Below are 16,797 nucleotides of genomic sequence, written 5' to 3'. Positions count from 1 at the left end.
TTTTAAATATATTTTATATAATTATTTTATAATTTTATAATTTATATAAAATAAAAATATAATTATTATTAAAATATATTAAATTTATATTATTAATTTAAATTAAAAATGGTTTTAAAATATTAAATTAAATTAAAAAACGTTTTTAATATTTATTTTAAAAATATTTTTTAAAAAGGTTTTAATTAAATGTTAATTTAATTATGTGTTTATAAAATGTAAAATTTTTAAGTTTTTTTATAAATTTTTTTTTTGGTTAAATAAAAAGGAAAGTAATTTTTAAAAATATAAAGTTTAATATAAAAAAATATTTTAATTTAGTTTTTTTTTAATAAATAATAGTAATAAAAAAAAAGTAGTTAAAATGGAAAAAAGATTATTGGTAAAAAAAAATAATAAAAGGTTTTTTTAAATTTTATTAAATTTTAATTTAAGGTTTTAATATAAAATAAAATAAATAATAATTTAAAATATATGTATTATTTTAAAATGTTAAGTTTTTTTAAAATAATAAAAAATTATTTATAATAAAAGTTGTAAAAAGTTTAAAATATAATTAAAATTATTAATAATTTTTTAAAGTTTTAAAATCTTTAATTTTTTTTTTTTTTTAAAAAAAGATTTTAATTTATTTATAAATAATTTAAAATATATATTTTTTAGTTTAATTAAATTTTTATTAATATGTTAATTTTATTTATATATAATTGTATAATTTTATAATATTTTTTATTTAATAAATTTTAAAATAGTTATTTTATATCTTTTATTAGTTATTTTTTTTAACCAACAGTTTTTTGGCATTACTATCTATGTGACACTATAAGGCTAAGGTGGTATGCAATATGCTTGGAGATCAAATGGTAGCTCGTACGGTCCAATCAGAGGCATCGCTTCTTGGATTGGGTATGCGCTAGAAGCTGACCGCATATGGGATTAAGACATGCAGGTGGCAAATGATGGACGTCCTTGGTTGGAATTACTAATGAGAAATATAGCTTCGAATATTTGGAGACAGAGTTGACCTTGTATGTTGAGCTGGTTATGATGACCCTCCCCCTTATTTATAATTTAGTACATAGGTACTATGAAACTTACTACGGGAAAAGCACATCTATAATACCTAAAGCTAGGAGATGTATGATGCCCGCCTAAGAGAACGAAAGAATCTAATTCTAGGAGAGTCTTAAAATGGATAGGCATACATTACTGTAATTTATACGGGACATGATTGGTTTAGCTGCTAAAGAAGACATAGAAAACCAATAGATGTATGGAGGAGTTGTGGGTGGATAGGACATGTCAGATAGGGGGAAAGATAGGGAATTTATATTTCGCAAAAACGAATATGTATTATATCTTGTAAACAGCACTAGGAAACCACTACGACAAATTTAATTACTAAAAAAGAGACACAAGAGATAATAATTCCGTTGTATCGAAGAAGCTATCGCGAGGTGGGCCTGGAAAGTATCCGACCCTAAGTTACGGAGGCTAGTAACTATACATTCTGAAAACTCCTCCATTATCGCCATACCCTGTAAACACTAGCAATATATAATGTTCTACTTTCGTTTATTTACTTTACTTTATATCTAAATCGCAGCACCGACTAGCTTAAACGATATATACAGGCATGCGACTCCCGTAGGTCGCGCTACGCGGGATCATAACGTCGTCTCTATGAAAATCATGTAGCTGAAGCCAGCATAGCATACGGAATACAAGCAGGCACCACGTAGCATCACGTAACCTCGCGTCACTTCTCCAGGGAGTAAGAAAGCTATTCGTCTTTGTGATCGCATCCGCCACGGGTGGCGCCTCGACTTTTAGCTCCCCGACAGGTAAGCTGTAGAGGTCGTTCGGATCGTTATGCGACTCTGTAGCAGCGCGACGGCTGTGCTGGAATAGGAAGGTAATATACGTGCGCTCGTTGACGCCGTCGTCAGCACGGCGTAGTGGGAATAGGTCCACGAACCACGACGGTCGGTGCCAGAAATCCTTGACTAAGGAGGCAACGTGGTGGCTGACTACGTCGAGCACTAGGGTCTCGGACGGCGACTCCCAGTCCCCCGGGGAGTTATTCAAGTACCCGTCTGTGATCGTCATAATGCGGCGCAGGCTATCAAGCAGCGTTGGCGAGTAGTCCTTCACGCTGGGATTTTCTAGGTAAGGGCTTATACGCTCGAGCGCGGACGCGATAGCAAGTAAGGGTTCCGGTGTATCTCCTGTTTTAGCGTAGACTCTATTTAGCTGCGAGAGATGCTCCTTGAAGACTAGAAGCAAACGCTTCGTCTTGAACCATCGGCGATCCCAGCGAAATATGGTCGGGTTAGGTAGAAAGCGGTAGCAGTATCCCTCGACGGAGATTGACCGGCCCAACATTCCTAAGATGTCAAACACGACTGGATGATATTAGCTTGTAGCTCATAGGTAATTATAACGTCACGCTTTCGAGATGGACAGCACTAAAGAAATGAGAGAAGTGAGCTGCTTACTAGGAAAAAGGTGAGAACTCCTCGCATCTTGGTTGAGGAAATGCTCAGATATAGATATGGGACATCCGATATCCATAAGCGTCTCGACGATCTCCTGCCGACTCCCTAGCCTCAGGAGCGGTAGAATTGGATCTGTGGCTATTTCGCGCTCGCCCTTCTCCGGGACAAAATCATACCTGTCGAGAAAATAGAATGTGGGAGCGAAGCCGAAGCATAATCTCTTTATTATATTGCTGGGAATGAGCCGGTGCTCGCGAAACTCGGTTTTATCGTGTCTGACGAACTTGAACACGATGCCCTGCTCGGCGTTGAAGGACCCCAGCAGCATGCACCCGTTACCCTCGGCACGATAGCGGTCTACCGTAGCGTCCCACATGGTCCAGTGGATGCCCAGCATAGCGGCTATCTCGACCATATGGCCGATAGTTGTGTTGGCAAACGGCTTCTTGAAGTTTGGCACGAAGTCCCATGATAGTGTCTGCGCCTGCGCCGCGACGGCCAGCGTACGACTGGCGAAAGGCAGAGGTTTCTCGCAGTCTTCTGTACTCCGTACGATGTCCAGCCATTTCCCGCTCTCGCGCTCCATCGACTGCAAGGTTCGTAGCAGCAGCACCCAGGTAGCCTCGACGTTGACGCCGTGGCGGACAGCAGTCGTCCTAGGAAACGGGCCCGAGTCAACGGGCATCGGTGTCCTAGTCTCTGCAAAGCTCTCGTCGGTCCCGCTTATATACCAGATCTTGCGGCCTGGGACGGGCCCACGCTGGTTCCAAGCCGGTGCAACAAAGAGAATGGGAGACTCGAATATAATCTCATATCGTAATTCCAGCCATCTCCACCGGCGACGGGTGAGTTTAGCCCAAGGGCCCATGACTCTTTCATTGCAGTTTCTTGCGCCAAGCGCATTGAGTGAAACATTCGTATAGTACTGGTATAACAACTGGATGGACGAGACGATCAACGCGATAAAAGAAATTATGGTAGCGACCACTCCCGCGAGCGTGGCACTGTCCATGCCCGTATTGCCTACATTGTTATTTCCGCTATCATTCGTAGTCGAGCCATCCATTGTAATCCCGCTACGTAACCAGGTTGTTCCCAACCTCGTCAAAAGCGAGGACCTAGTAAATCTAGGTTAACGTCTAATGGGGTTGAAGGAGTCCGTGAATTATATCTACAAGCCCCAAGTCGTAAAGCTATAGCAAACATATGAACTTCAGGGGCAGTAAATAAAATGAAGAACGAAAAGAAAATATATTTCTGAAACTATGAACTGATTGTCTTCTCATGATGAATTTCTGTTTTGGATATGGAAACTGAAGGATGGATACTGCATCTGGGACCCTTGTCTCCGTTCCATTGGCTGAGCGGTGAGCATCGACCAGCCCTAGTAGAACCGTCAAATATATTTTACCATAATCTGTAAATGGTACCCTGATGCTTTGGAAACTTGCCGTTTGCTCATAATTCATGATTTCCAAAGTTACATGTAGTTGGATTATTAAAGACAAAGAAGCACGGTTTTCGAATGGGAGAAAAGATTTATACACTAATACAACGGCGGGGAATCGTATTCGATTTGAACCACGCCATGTTCATCTTCATTGACGTCCTTTCTCGTCGAATTGTGACTATATCGGCCTTGTCGATTATAGTCCCTCTATCATTGCCTCAAGACTTGTTGCAGGCATACATAGCCACTGCCGCGGAGTCTAAATGCCAGTACGGGCCATTGCTATAGAAGTAGTATAGCTATTAATGTACATGATGGGATGCTTTAGTTTGCATCAGGCTGGCTCAAGATGTACTCGACAGCCTGGTCCACTGTGCAGATAGTAGGGTTAGCAGTTTAATCGAAATAAAAACCTGGGTTGTTTGCTGATGGGGAATTCATACCACTGTGGATAGCATCTGCGTCCTTGTCAGGAATCTCAATGCTGAATTCCTATATATATTGTTAGCTACAATATTCAAGATTTTCATACCAGGTAAAAATATCAAGAATATAGGTGCTTTCTAAACTAATATTCTGGAATAAATAACTGGTGCATACCTCTTCTATCGCCATAACAACCTCCACTGTATCTAGGCTGTCCAGACCAAGGTCGTTTGCGAAGTGCGCAGTAGGCTTGAGCTAATGAAGGTCAGTATGCCGAGAGAGATATATGATGTGTTGAAGTCGGGTCTTACGTTGCTCGGGTCGTTAACCTATTTAACATCCAGTTAGCAACTTTATTCTCTTCATATACCATGATTTTCCCATATCCACAAGTTGAATGCTACAGAGGCACCAAACTTAGGCTACAACCTAACTGCTCTACGCTATGTTCTGCCAGCATATATCTAATATCCCCCTCCTTCACCCTAGTAGCAATAATTCGAGACGCCTTGCAGACCAACTTACCTTGTCGAAATTTTGTAGAATGTTAAGAATGCGACCCTCAACCTCCTCCTTCTTCAGTCCACTACCGGCAGAATACATTCGTACGGTCTGGAAGGCAGCGAGTCGGGGCGCCGGGGCGAAAATAGCTCTGGCGGGAACAACGGCTTTTCGGGCGATAGGTCGAGCGACAGCGGCGCGGGACGCCGTGACGGCAGTGCGAATTAATGCTGCGCGGAACATGATGGCGATCGAGAACGAGTCAATTGGTGGCCTAGGGAAGGGCGGGAGGAAAACGTGGTCGTTGAAATGGTGATACGTAGTGGGATTGGAGCTTCGATGCGCGGAGGTTTTCAACGATAAATTTCTCGTCATCTCAAAGTTCAAACTCCGAGCTTGGACCCCATCGGAGCTAGCGGCCATTCGAATAGATAGGTAATTACACGTGACTAGTAGTAGCCTTTGTTATCTTTGTTATCTTTGTAGTGCCCCCCAGTTGTAATAAATCAGTCCGGATGGCAGCTGCGCGTCAACTGTTAACCGGCACTCAATGATGGAATTATGTGGCTATGACCTAATATGGCTTCCCTAACTCGGGCTTGAGCTATAAACCAATCATGGCAAAGCTTTTGTAATAATGTCAATCTTGAGCTCCACCTAAAATCCCGACCAACTCCAGCATGACCTCAAAGCTTCAACTAGACTTCGCCCTCGACTATTAATCTCGACAATTAAACATCCCGCCTTTGCTCTTGCCGCCCAATTGCACTGCGCCATGCAAGGGCTTACCACATCGACAACAGCCATGCTGTCTCGTCAGCTCGTACGTCGACAGCCCATCGCGGCCTCGACAGTGGCTAGAATAGTCGCGCAACGGACATACGCTACGCCCGCTGGTCCGCCCGTGAAGGGTTTCCGAACTCCCCCGCCGAAGCGATGGAACGAAGAAGAGGATGGGACATTCGAACGCGCTGGAAAGTACTTCCTCCTGACTGAGATGTTCAGGGGCATGTACGTCGCATTAGAGAACTTCTTCAGGCCACCGTGAGTCTAACCTATATATTGATTACCGGAGAAAGATCATAACGCTAATGTTCCACGACGCCGTTAGATACACAATTTACTACCCTTTTGAGAAGGTTCGTGGTAATCGAATACTCACGTTTGTTGTCTGGACGAGCCTGCGCGATATACTCTCGAGGAGGCATTACGGAAACAATGTTTAAAAGAGGGGAATATTCGGCAGAATTTGGAGGCTAATACTTTCGTAGGGTCCTATCTCTCCCCGATTCCGTGGCGAACATGCCCTAAGGCGCTACCCGTCAGGTGAAGAGCGATGTATTGCCTGCAAGCTGTGCGAAGCGGTACGTTTTGCCCTAGGACGAATATCATGACTCGGAGTCTGCTTCTTCGTTCTAATATCTAACTTTATATAGATCTGCCCAGCGCAAGCTATCACAATTGAAGCAGAAGAACGAGCTGATGGCTCGAGGCGGACAACCCGATACGATATCGACATGACCAAGTGCATCTACTGCGGCTTCTGCCAAGAGTCATGTCCCGTAGACGCGATCGTTGAGTCGCCCAATGTCGAATACTCGACCGAGACGAGAGAGGAGTTGCTATACAACAAGGAGAAGCTCCTGGCGAATGGAGACAAATGGGAGCCCGAGTTGGCAGCTATCATCAAGGCCGACTCCCCTTACAGATAACCAAATTAATCAAGGGTCTAACCTGGTGGAGTTATATTGCAACGCTGTAAATATCAACTAAGGGGCAATACACAGTTTCCGTTTGTGGCGTTCAAAATACCTGGCTCTAGTCTCTGGTGTTATAGACCAGATTTTAGACATCAATGATGCTAACATGGTTGTTTTAGGTAAGGACTTAGTATTGCTTCGCAGTTTATTATAAATAAAATCTGTAAATACCTACACATGCGACGGAACCAGACTCTTATTATTAGCATACTAACAGGGTTTTTCACTAACGAGCAATTCGTCCAAATAACTAAAATGGACAATGTTGAATTAAATATTTGACAGGCATTAGGTACACTACTTTACCCAAGATGCCCAGCTTTGCGCATAACATATTAATAAGGGCTCGCGAATACTTTATTTACTAACCTCGAGCTGTTATTATTAGTCCACAATACTACACGCTCTAGATCTCAATAAGTTAACAAGTTCGCTTAATATCCGGTAGCAGAAGAGGTAATGACATACCTCAGAATAGGGGTTGATATGAACGAACGAACGAGTCTCCCATCTCTTCCCGACAACACATAAACTACCTAAACTCGACAAACCAAGACTCCCAACTATTATACCAGGTAGTTATACACAACCCTCCCTTCACTTCGGCGCATCCGTAAGCGGCACATACCTAACCCCATACAGCTTCTTCTTCTCAACATTCCCGTGCTCGTCCTTATCCACGGTCCAGATATACTGCTCCCAGCCACTCTCCGCCTCGACAGGTATAAACATGCGCCCCGGGCTGCGCAGCTGTCTCACTAGCTCCTCGTGCAGCACCGCCGCCGCAGCACCCACGTGTATCGCGTCCCAGCCGCCCGCCTCGTCTTTCTTCTCCTGTTCTCTCGTTACGTCCGGAGCAGCTGCACCCCCGACACCTGGCTGCGCATCTCCTGGACTCGGCTCCGACCACCCCTTTCGCCCGTCGCCTACGCGGAAGCGCACGCGCCCGGACTCTAGCAGCGCTCTACCCTCGGGGGACTTGGCCATGTTGCGCTCGCCGAGATCTTTCAGCGCGGGGATATGTTCCAGGCCGACTACGACACCCGTCTCGCCTACTAGTTCCGCGAGTACGTGCGTCAGGTACCCGCTTCCGCTACCAATATCAAGGACCCTCCTCGGCCGGCCGGCTTGACCAATGACACTCGCCACGCCATTGGTAGACTGGTGACCGCTCTCAACTTTCGGCAGTAGGAAGGGGAGCAGGGTCTCGACGGCGTGGGCGTGCATGTGCGGAGCGGAGATGGTGGCTTGGTGGCCGATGGGCTGGGGGCTATCTTCGTAGGGCAGCGAGGGGGCGTAGTGGGCGCGATCGACTTTGAGGAAGGCGGATTTGGCGAGGGGCTGCGTGATGAGCTTGTTGCGCCAGAGGTTTTCGACTAGCTCGGCGTTGGTGACGCCGGAGCTGCGCCAGGCCATGTCGATTGGTTGTCCGGATCGGATCGAGCTTTTGACTTCGTGGAGCTGGAGTATGCGAGCCCAGAGACGGGACGATGAGTTAGGAGCCAGTCTGAGTATATTATAATCGCCTTGGACTAAATCGGTAGGTTTCCGTAGAGGTAAGGTGCGTGAGTAGTGGAAGAAAGCCTTAGAGTTGTTCCTATAGAGCGTCGAAGATTGATTGAAACCGAGAAGTCTAAGGCGGTTTGGTATAGAGTTCGTTCGAGTATAACGCACGGTATATTTTGCCCATAAATGATCAATACATATAGAATTGAATGACATCAAATCTCGTCATATCTCATTCGGTTTGACATCTAGGTACGCCATGCGGGGCACTTACACCCGCACTTGCATCCACGTTAAAGTTATGTACCTATCCCTCTTATTTAGTCTTATCGATAAACTATACATAAAGTATCTCGACATTAGTGTTTTAGGATACAATCTCCAACCTACCATGAGAAGCTAAAATGCATAGGTAGGTAATTAGTCCAGGCGGGTTGTTCAGGGTCTTGGTGGATCTTCTTAGTTAAACCCACTCAGGTGCTTACGTGGGGCCATTTATATTCTCACCCATAGTTATACCTAGAGATAATGATATATGTATATATTACACCGGAATTGCTTCGAAATGCTCTGCTGAAGCCTGGATCCATGACTAACCCTAGGAGTTCTAGGTCGTTCACAGAGGAAGACAATGATATTCCCAGTACCCATTACGCCGTTGTTTTGAGAGAACCCTCCGTACGCCTAAACCCATGCCCGAATCCTGATAAGTTGTCTAATAATCGTGTTTGCTGTATTGATCTGAGAATACACCATCAACTTCGGATGGACAGGGACTTCGATAATGTCATTTTAAACCACCGTTTCAGGCCTTTCACCTTCAGCAATAATCGGAATACCCAAACCCCTGTCTGGGCTTTGTAGCACGAGCTGCTCATGCCTTCTGACCTTGATGTAGTCGCTAACTGACCGGATCAAGATAAACCAACCCATGATCATAAGCAGATACGCTATCCACTCACTGCCCACAATATCGCTAAAACCCGAATCTTCCTCGCCGTTATTGGTCGTAACAGCGTTGGGGTCAAAGTCGTGACTGTTAGGATCAGGAGGTTGCGCGTATCCATCTGTAGGCGCGCCGCTCATACCACTCGAGTCGGGGGATGTTCCTTTCAGGAAGAAACCGTACTGAACGAGTGTGATACCGAGCCCAGCACGAGAGCCATTCTTTGCCGCATGTGTTGAGTGTAATAGATATGTGAGGAGAAAGCCAACAAAGAATACTTGAAACGACATGCTGATCATTCCGTTCCATATGAAACTAAATACCGAGCCAACGGGCATTCCATCGATGTAAACATCATCGGGACCGCCAAGGCCCGGTGCTAGGATTGTCGTCTCCCAGTATGGTGGCGCAGCGTCTGCAGCTGCTTGCTCGTATGTCTTACGAAATCATTAGTGATGGCTAACGTGCTAATATAATATAGCTAAGACATACCGGAGGTGCTTCTTCCACGATCTTCTCTCCTCTCTCAGGCCGAGCCATCATATTGGAAAAGACGCCATCGGATTGTATCCCACCGCCGTACACTCTTGAGCCAGCATGCTGAGCGTTGGTACCACCAGGAGAGAACTGCGCCGTTTGTCCTCCGTTAGATGGTCGCGCATCTCCTCCATTTGAAGCCTGACTAGTAGGATTGCTTGAAATAGGAAATGAGTTTCCCCGAACTAAGCGCTGTCTATCGTCGGGTTCGTCGTCGTCGCTATCGTCATCTTCGGCGTCGAATGCGTCAGCTAGCGTAGGATCGACATTTCGCCTTCTTCTTTCAGCGGACGAGGCCCGCGAATGAAATGAAGGCGGGGGAGAGTTAGGTGTCGACTGCGGTCGTAACGAAGAGGGAGCAATCGGGGTGTCAGGCTCGTCGTCTTGGGTATTAACCCGTTCGTAGCGTCCGGACATCGTTAGGGTGTAGGTAGAAACTAAAATGAAACAGTTGAAGGAGTAGCAAAAGTGGCGGATTCCGGCTGGTAAAGGAAATATTTGCGTCGCAGGATTATTGATTGAGCAAGAAGAGAAAAATAGGGCAGAAGTAGATTCCTAGTCTTTGAAGGAGAGTGAGTGTATTGAAGACTAGGAAAAAAGATGGAGAGATGAGTGATTGATTTGATGAAGAAGTTGATGGTAGTAAAAGGGAGACATGCGACACGGGGGCAGAAGCGGCGGCGGGATTAGGGAAGGCGATGATGCGACTACGAGGTACCTATGTAGAAACCTAAAAACCTAAGATAGTTCACCCGCAGTGAATGCAGTGCAATGAACTCGTAGGCACCCGGTCGCAGGGGTGTTTTAGGTACCTCTAACATCGAACAGCGCCGAAGCGAAAGGTTCAATGGGTCCAGCTGACCAATAACGTCTGACAGCCCCAAGCGCAATGGCCTGAATGGTGACCCAGCTGGATGCATGAGCCACATACACACTTAAACTCTAACAATCAATTCGGCAATTTCAGAAAATTAAACTATTGGAGGCCTGCCGCCGGAGGTTATTCTATCCCCATTAGGCCTAACCCTTATTACGGTAATCGATATGAACTAATATTGTTCCTTATCGATATACAATGGTAAGCTCTTTGATTCGTTCCGTCATTGATTATCATTAAATTTCTATGGCTTTGACGACGTAAAGTTGTCGATGCGCTAAGAGACATCACATCGTGTAGCGAAGCATTCTCAACCGAATGCGCAAGATCAACTACTAGGAGGGGTATGTAATAATCAGCAACCCTACTCATCGCGTTGAACAATAATGTCTCGTCAAGCAATCGTATGTTAACGATCCACCGTCATATCGTCATATCCAAGTTAACTTGGCGATTATTCGTATATCTTACTTACACGATTATAGAGCGCTCAGCGCCATGTACTACGGGCTCTCGGCCAGTGGCCCAAAGACACTTTGCGACCTCAGATCCAGTTCCAAGACGTACTGCGTAAGCGATTTGAAAGTTCCTCTGGTATGTCCGAGCAAGACCAGCTGAAACAAGCCAATGCGCTATACTCACTTCTGGATAACCGATATAAGAAAACGGTATGACCTATAGTTACAGTCCTCTCCTTCTTGCAGAGGGTTAATACTGAAATGAATGCAGTACCCCATCACGGGCTCTCTATTACGCCCTAGGAGTAAGCCGACGTATTTTACAGATTTGGTAAAGGAGCTTGAGGAAGCACCGACTCGATCCTACTTGGACAGGTTATGGTTGCGGGTGAAGGGCATTGTAAGAATACAATAACAACGCCAAGGGGCTCTTGTGAATCAGCAAAGAATTACACGTATCATATAGAAGAGTTAGCAAGTCAATTCTACTCAGGGTCACGAACATTGCGCAATCTTGCTGGGTGGCCAAATAGTGTCATTTGGATCCTTTTTATTCTTTTCGGGGCCTATGTGCACCTCTATATGCTGCCCCTATGAGTATTTAACAATATCTCACGTCAATAGTAGTGCCCCTTTCGTAAGAACTCTCACAATAGCTGATGAATAGTCTCATAACGAAGCTATGGGCGAGAGCTCGTAGCGAATTGTCATCTCTTAAACATCGTTCCAAAGCCTTGATCCATCCCCCCTTTGAACCAACTAATACCACAGCCGCGAGTCTTGAAACTATTCAACAGCCAATCCTAACCCATTTTCCGATTTTGATATAAGGGGCGTCATCAAGTCATGTATCCCTGTGTTGCCGGGTATCTGTCTAAGTGAAGAAGTGTTCTCCCACGTCTATATGTACTTATTTTCCGGGTCTATTGTTCGCATCAACTCTATGCTCTTTTCATACATAGTGAAGACTATGCCACCGCTCATGACTAGCCGCGCCAATCTCGGCAGGGCTCCGCTCCAAAACGTCAAGACGCCCTCATGCTTGAAGATTAAGGCCGCGCACCGGAAACTATTTCCATAGACCTGTTTAGCCTCGATGCTCTGCATCCTAGTCTTAATCGTGTCGAGAGGCTGAGTTACGGCCACGGTTATGGCGCCTGCCACACTCCCTATGCCAAAGGTAGCCACCGTCCCGAGCTTCTCCCCAGGCGCGGTATATGATTCGGCAAGCTGTTTAAGGCTAGTATAGGAGCCAAATCGCACAGCACTGTTCGCCGATTGTCTCGCAGCTGTGGGTACCAGGCCCTGGAAGAAGCCGCGAATACCTCGTTCTCTCGCAATTATCGGGACGGCGTGTAAGAAACCGCGCATACGTGGGTTAGGCGACTTGCGATCGTCTATCAGGGTCGTCTTAATAGACTCGGTAGGAGTGACGGCGAGTAGCGACTCAGTGACACCGGCGCCGAAACCGGCGATAACGTTTCTAGGACCCGAGACCTTACCATTCTCGTCGGCGAGGAGGCGCTTATACTGTTCGAAGGAGACGAAGCGTATGGCAGCTTTGGCAGAGTTGCCAATGATCAGAGTGGTGCAACCGGCATACCACTGCTTGCCAAAGGGTGGCCAAGGGAGCTTCTGACCGGCAGCTAACTTGCGATTGAGTTGTGTTCTTGTCTTGGCGAACTCGGCTGGGTATGTGATAGAGATTTCGATTGCGCCGGCTGTAGCGCCTGCTATGATAGACCGCAGCGCGCTCGGTTTTTCTGTTGACATTTTGCGCCGTGTTAAATTTGGAGTAGGGCTTCGTTGTCGTCACTTCCGATTTTTTATTATTTATTTTCTTAGAGCTTTCCCTATAATAACCCCCGCGATCTCGATTGATGCATACCTTAGGTACATATGATTTGTGGATACAATGATGTATGTAACTATCCGACATAACCAACAACATTGAACTACAGCACTCGCATGCAACTTCTACTCTCAGATCTCAACTCATAATTCCCAATTCTTTCCACATGTAAATAATAATAATAATCAAGTTAGGTACTTTCCTTGAGTATTTGTAGCAGTAGGAGCTTTCCAGTGTTGAAGAGTCTGCTTTAATTCCTCCAACTTTGAATTGGAATTCCCAGTTCCCCGTTCCTTAACACTGCTATGCCGTCGATACTGACAGCAGCTGTCAAATATGAGCGGTGATCCATCTGTGAAGGACGGCAAAAAGCCAGCTGAAAATGGACAATCTTCAGGGGCCGGTTGTCATACGACACTTCAACACCAGACAGCCGTCACTGCACTTGCGAACCTCCCATTGAAGACCGTGGTCTCAGTCTTTCGGCATCAGTGGCATAAGGATAAAGCCCGCATAACCTTTGCGCATGCTGGACAATACATGCGCGAGCATGACCTACCATCCGTAAGGACCGAGTGGCCAAACTTGGGCAAATACCGACCTCGACACTGGAGGGTTCACCACTTCCAACTCCGCCTACTGAAAGAGGATCTCGTGTAGCATCGCGAGAAGTTCGTCAAGCTATACTTAGACGCTCTCGTCGCGTCTTCTAGGCTACCAAAGAAGGACCCAATTACTCAGTCAAAGGCACATAGCATCCGGAAGCATTTGTATGTCTCTATTCTCTTTGATATGGTCGATAGAATATACTAATCTGGTAGTACAGCTCTAGAGAGCTGCGGGTTAGCCTACCACATGACCTTGCCAAAGTCTACTACGGGAAAATACCTGCCTGCATGGACGATGCGATCGATCCCGGCGAGTTCATAAACTTGGTCGATCACTTTGGTGCAGAACGGCACCCCATGATCCTCGCTGTCCCGATATCCTTGCATTTATGGAGTATCCATCAAGACTATCCAGATCTCCTCCCGAAGAATCCGGCGCCATAGGACTGGACCATGCCGGCGGATGTCATCGAAGCTAATCATTGGAAGTTTAGAGAAGACCTATTCTGAAGGGTTGGTCAGAGGCAAGGGATACAAGCAGGGTCGATGATGGCAAGGACATCTCCTAGAACTATTATGTGTTACGCTAAATGAACTATTAAATAGAAATAGAAAGAATAGGATTATTAAAAAGTCATAAGTCTCTACCTAAGGGATTTATATTAATCTTTCCTAGGACATTGATGTGTAGATGTCCTAATTTTCTGTCCAGTATCAGAAAGACCTTCAGTACGTAAGGTAAGAAGTCCTACCGAGGCGAACATATTATTTAGTAAAGAAGGACACTATACTTTCAATAAAGAAACGTAAGTGTCTAGCAGTCCTAGTTGTCCTAGTTGTCCTCACCATATGCGCAATACCACCGTCGCAGCATGAGTGATAGCTCACGTGTGACTTAGAGCAAATTAAGCCAAAGACCTATAGTTGTCCCTAAGAAGAACAGGATCCTTAGAGGGTTTACATGCCTTAGTAATATGGATATTCATCTCCGCGCTCCCCCCTCCTATTTTACACGTTCTTATACCACAGAGGCACAGACCTTCTCATACTCCTATCACATTTTAACTTCACACCACGAGTATAGAAATCTTATACTAAACTATCTTCCGTATCCGAGCGTCGGTTTGTCCAAAAGAAGGCTTATATATCTAAATATCCGAGGGGGTTTTTACAAATGGCCAAAAGGTCGGGTTGGTACGACCTAGCGAAATCCGCCATACCTAAGAACTACTCTGTATCGCTCGCACACCTATGCAATACTATATCCTTACAACATTGCTAGGCCCTGGGGTTCGATTCCCTAGGCGACCACTTTCTTTTTTTCGTTTTTCTTTTGTTTTTCTTTTTTCTTTTGTTTTTCTTTTTTCTTTCCCTTTATTCATATCACATTTTATTATCAGTATAATACTACAAGTCTATACCAGTCATATCCGGGATATTATATCCTTTATCCAATACTGAAACTACATAGTCGACTTTATTTAATTCGCGGGCAACTATTTTGTGGTTTGCATGATGCGCCCAGTAAGTACAAGTATAAATACCTACATTAGCGGGTGGGGGGGGTCTATTGACATGGTGTCAGCAATGGTGATAAGGTGTGGACATAATGTCCGCCACGTAACAGTTAGGAATTAGTTCCCTAGCTAATTGGCTAATGTGTATAATATTGTCGCCCCTAGGGGTGATTGTATCCAAAATATAAGGATGATTAGGTTTGAAATAGCTACCGTACGTATACGATTATATTTTGTTGTAATTGTATTTTTTTTAAAATACTGATATATTAGGAAAGAATAACTTTTTAGATATTGTTGCCAATGGTAGCCACGGTTACCTAATCGACATATGTCACGTATAAGACTATGTCAGGCCAAGAGACTATGTTAGGTTAAGTAATCTAATGTATAAAAAAAAAAAAAAAAGAATAGAAGGCCTTGTAATCTAATACAAGGCCTTTAACGTACTTATATATTACAGCAAAGGCATAGGCACATGCAAAAGTTAATTGAAAAGATTATGTTGAACTATTACTATTACGAGATTACGGGCTACGTGTTTTACCATTACACTACGAGGTTATTACGATTTTACGAATGATTAAAGTTTACCGTATTGCAGTATATATGCATATTCCAGGCCTTTATTTAACCTGTATATATCCGGGGCTGACATTATGTTAAATATTTGACATTGTGTTGAATTTTTGACATGGTTGTGGACATAGTGGCTATTTGGACATCGTCAACAGGCCTGGTAATTATGGCGAAATAGACAGTACCTTTAACATAATAAATACCTTGACATACTGTTTATTAGTACTGACTTGTAAGTACTTGCAATGAAATCGGTACAATAAGCCTTGCAGACATTGTATTGACCTGTTGACATGGTTTTGACATGGTGTCAGGGCCTGTAATTATGTAATTACACCGATACCGTTACTAACATAATATCAATAGACCCCCCCCACCCGCTAATGTAGGTATGTAACTTGTTGTCTCCTTTTCACGGTCGCTATTCATGGCACACCACTTCACATTAAACAAAACTTCAAGTATAGAAGCATGTAGATTTTTGAATCAATCGCAGAATATATTTATTTACTCTAGTCTAGTTACCGGGCGTATTCAGCCAGTTCTGAGGAGTAGCTTTGTCTTGTACTTTCCCTTGCTTCTATACCTCATGGTTATTTTAATATCCTTTCGCTCTCCACTTACAACACCACGTCCTACGCTTAAACAACATTTCATATACAACGAAGTGTTCACTATGGCTGCTACCAACGATACCTCCTTTCCTGAGAGAAACAGAGGATAGTACCAAGACGATTTAACCGAGATCAATGGACCTATTCGCCAGCTTCTCGAGAATTACTCTAAAGTGCCTAGTTCTAAGGTTATCAAGCACGTTAACAGCAAAATAGGAGCCTTGTCTAGAAAAATACCCTTTAACCAAACTAATGAAAGCATAGCGAGAACGCGGGTTTGCGGCCAATCCTTACCCTTGCATCGGGCTATATCGCTTTACAAATCTGACCCTGCTCATTCATCCTCTATATAATTGTCGCATCATATATAAGGCGTAATTGCTAGTCAGCGATTACGGCGTCGTTTTTCGTGTTTGACAATAATACAATTGAAACATATGTTGGACGGCATTTCATCTTCCAGTTAGATGACCTGCCGAGTGCTATATAGGTAATAACTGTAACATCAAAATATAGAGCTCTTTGATTACTATGAACACATGAATAATTGATAAATGTCAGGATATTAGGCTTCTGAAAGTTAGTAATTGGGTGAAATCTAAGAAGTATACGGGCTCATATAGACTTTGATCGACAAGTGTTTAAGTAGCTGATAGTTTATATGATTA

At 44.3% G+C, this 16,797-nt stretch overlaps 8 protein-coding genes across 8 annotated transcripts; 3 read left to right on the top strand and 5 right to left on the bottom strand.

The window, feature by feature from the left end:
- Positions 1-1,418: 1,418 nt before the first annotated feature.
- Positions 1,419-3,793, bottom strand: F4817DRAFT_198024 (uncharacterized protein). The gene is made up of 2 exons (XM_049298536.1): positions 2,499-3,793; positions 1,419-2,405 (listed from the first exon to the last, which is right to left on the bottom strand). The coding sequence occupies exons 1-2, from the start codon at positions 3,562-3,564 to the stop codon at positions 1,618-1,620; spliced, it is 1,854 nt and encodes a 617-aa protein (XP_049156754.1). The 5' UTR covers positions 3,565-3,793; the 3' UTR covers positions 1,419-1,617.
- Positions 3,794-3,804: 11 nt separating this feature from the next.
- F4817DRAFT_345344 (acyl carrier protein-like protein) lies at positions 3,805-5,335 on the bottom strand. The gene is made up of 5 exons (XM_049304250.1): positions 4,900-5,335; positions 4,686-4,703; positions 4,549-4,629; positions 4,392-4,440; positions 3,805-4,319 (listed from the first exon to the last, which is right to left on the bottom strand). Exons 1-5 carry the CDS (start codon positions 5,296-5,298, stop codon positions 4,273-4,275), a joined length of 594 nt encoding a protein of 197 aa, XP_049156753.1. The 5' UTR covers positions 5,299-5,335; the 3' UTR covers positions 3,805-4,272.
- Positions 5,336-5,392: 57 nt separating this feature from the next.
- F4817DRAFT_197980 (NADH-quinone oxidoreductase) lies at positions 5,393-6,862 on the top strand. The gene is made up of 4 exons (XM_049298535.1): positions 5,393-5,919; positions 5,987-6,014; positions 6,147-6,239; positions 6,312-6,862. Exons 1-4 carry the CDS (start codon positions 5,651-5,653, stop codon positions 6,585-6,587), a joined length of 666 nt encoding a protein of 221 aa, XP_049156752.1. The 5' UTR covers positions 5,393-5,650; the 3' UTR covers positions 6,588-6,862.
- Positions 6,863-7,232: 370 nt separating this feature from the next.
- F4817DRAFT_318321 (protein-L-isoaspartate O-methyltransferase) lies at positions 7,233-8,051 on the bottom strand (the record flags this gene model as incomplete). The annotated part of the gene is made up of 1 exon (XM_049300906.1): positions 7,233-8,051. The coding sequence occupies one exon, from the start codon at positions 8,049-8,051 to the stop codon at positions 7,233-7,235; it is 819 nt and encodes a 272-aa protein (XP_049156751.1).
- Positions 8,052-8,597: 546 nt separating this feature from the next.
- On the bottom strand, positions 8,598-10,497 carry F4817DRAFT_345339 (uncharacterized protein). Its single transcript, XM_049304249.1, has 2 exons — positions 9,574-10,497; positions 8,598-9,518 (listed from the first exon to the last, which is right to left on the bottom strand). Exons 1-2 carry the CDS (start codon positions 10,039-10,041, stop codon positions 8,934-8,936), a joined length of 1,053 nt encoding a protein of 350 aa, XP_049156750.1. The 5' UTR covers positions 10,042-10,497; the 3' UTR covers positions 8,598-8,933.
- Positions 10,498-10,579: 82 nt separating this feature from the next.
- Positions 10,580-11,469, top strand: F4817DRAFT_345337 (uncharacterized protein). Its single transcript, XM_049304248.1, has 4 exons — positions 10,580-10,702; positions 10,802-10,905; positions 10,987-11,169; positions 11,231-11,469. Exons 2-4 carry the CDS (start codon positions 10,888-10,890, stop codon positions 11,372-11,374), a joined length of 345 nt encoding a protein of 114 aa, XP_049156749.1. The 5' UTR covers positions 10,580-10,702; positions 10,802-10,887; the 3' UTR covers positions 11,375-11,469.
- Positions 11,470-12,772, bottom strand: F4817DRAFT_345332 (mitochondrial carrier). Its single transcript, XM_049304247.1, has one exon. The coding sequence runs from the start codon at positions 12,730-12,732 to the stop codon at positions 11,860-11,862; it is 873 nt and encodes a 290-aa protein (XP_049156748.1). The 5' UTR covers positions 12,733-12,772; the 3' UTR covers positions 11,470-11,859.
- Positions 12,773-13,147: 375 nt separating this feature from the next.
- F4817DRAFT_367188 (uncharacterized protein) lies at positions 13,148-14,085 on the top strand (the record flags this gene model as incomplete). The annotated part of the gene is made up of 3 exons (XM_049307085.1): positions 13,148-13,426; positions 13,472-13,581; positions 13,638-14,085. 3 exons carry the CDS (start codon positions 13,148-13,150, stop codon positions 13,861-13,863), a joined length of 615 nt encoding a protein of 204 aa, XP_049156747.1. The 3' UTR covers positions 13,864-14,085.
- Positions 14,086-16,797: the final 2,712 nt, after the last annotated feature.

Source organism: Daldinia loculata (assembly GCF_022478755.1).
Source record: "Daldinia loculata strain CBS 113971 unplaced genomic scaffold F4817scaffold_44, whole genome shotgun sequence".
Lineage (NCBI taxonomy): Eukaryota > Fungi > Ascomycota > Sordariomycetes > Xylariales > Hypoxylaceae > Daldinia > Daldinia loculata.
This window is presented reverse-complemented; position numbering and strand designations above follow the sequence as displayed.

Bases quoted from the DNA above. Each gene is read 5' to 3' on its own strand.
- F4817DRAFT_198024 (XM_049298536.1), bottom strand. From the start codon at position 3,564: ATGGATGGCTCGACTACGAATGATAGCGGAAATAACAATGTAGGCAAT. The intron at 2,406-2,498 runs GTAAGCAGCTCA...AATATCATCCAG, and splicing joins GAGTTCTCACCTTTTTCCTA to TCGTGTTTGACATCTTAGGA.
- F4817DRAFT_345344 (XM_049304250.1), bottom strand. From the start codon at position 5,298: ATGGCCGCTAGCTCCGATGGGGTCCAAGCTCGGAGTTTGAACTTTGAG. The intron at 4,441-4,548 runs GTATGCACCAGT...CAATATATATAG, and splicing joins TTGTTATGGCGATAGAAGAG to GAATTCAGCATTGAGATTCC. The intron at 4,320-4,391 runs GTATGAATTCCC...CTATCTGCACAG, and splicing joins CGCAGATGCTATCCACAGTG to TGGACCAGGCTGTCGAGTAC.
- F4817DRAFT_197980 (XM_049298535.1), top strand. From the start codon at position 5,651: ATGCAAGGGCTTACCACATCGACAACAGCCATGCTGTCTCGTCAGCTC. The intron at 5,920-5,986 runs GTGAGTCTAACC...CGACGCCGTTAG, and splicing joins GAGAACTTCTTCAGGCCACC to ATACACAATTTACTACCCTT. The intron at 6,240-6,311 runs GTACGTTTTGCC...AACTTTATATAG, and splicing joins CCTGCAAGCTGTGCGAAGCG to ATCTGCCCAGCGCAAGCTAT.
- F4817DRAFT_345339 (XM_049304249.1), bottom strand. From the start codon at position 10,041: ATGTCCGGACGCTACGAACGGGTTAATACCCAAGACGACGAGCCTGAC. The intron at 9,519-9,573 runs CTTAGCTATATT...CGTAAGACATAC, and splicing joins AAGAAGCACCTCCGGTATGT to GAGCAAGCAGCTGCAGACGC.
- F4817DRAFT_345337 (XM_049304248.1), top strand. The intron at 11,170-11,230 runs GTATGACCTATA...AAATGAATGCAG, and splicing joins ATAACCGATATAAGAAAACG to TACCCCATCACGGGCTCTCT.
- F4817DRAFT_345332 (XM_049304247.1), bottom strand. From the start codon at position 12,732: ATGTCAACAGAAAAACCGAGCGCGCTGCGGTCTATCATAGCAGGCGCT.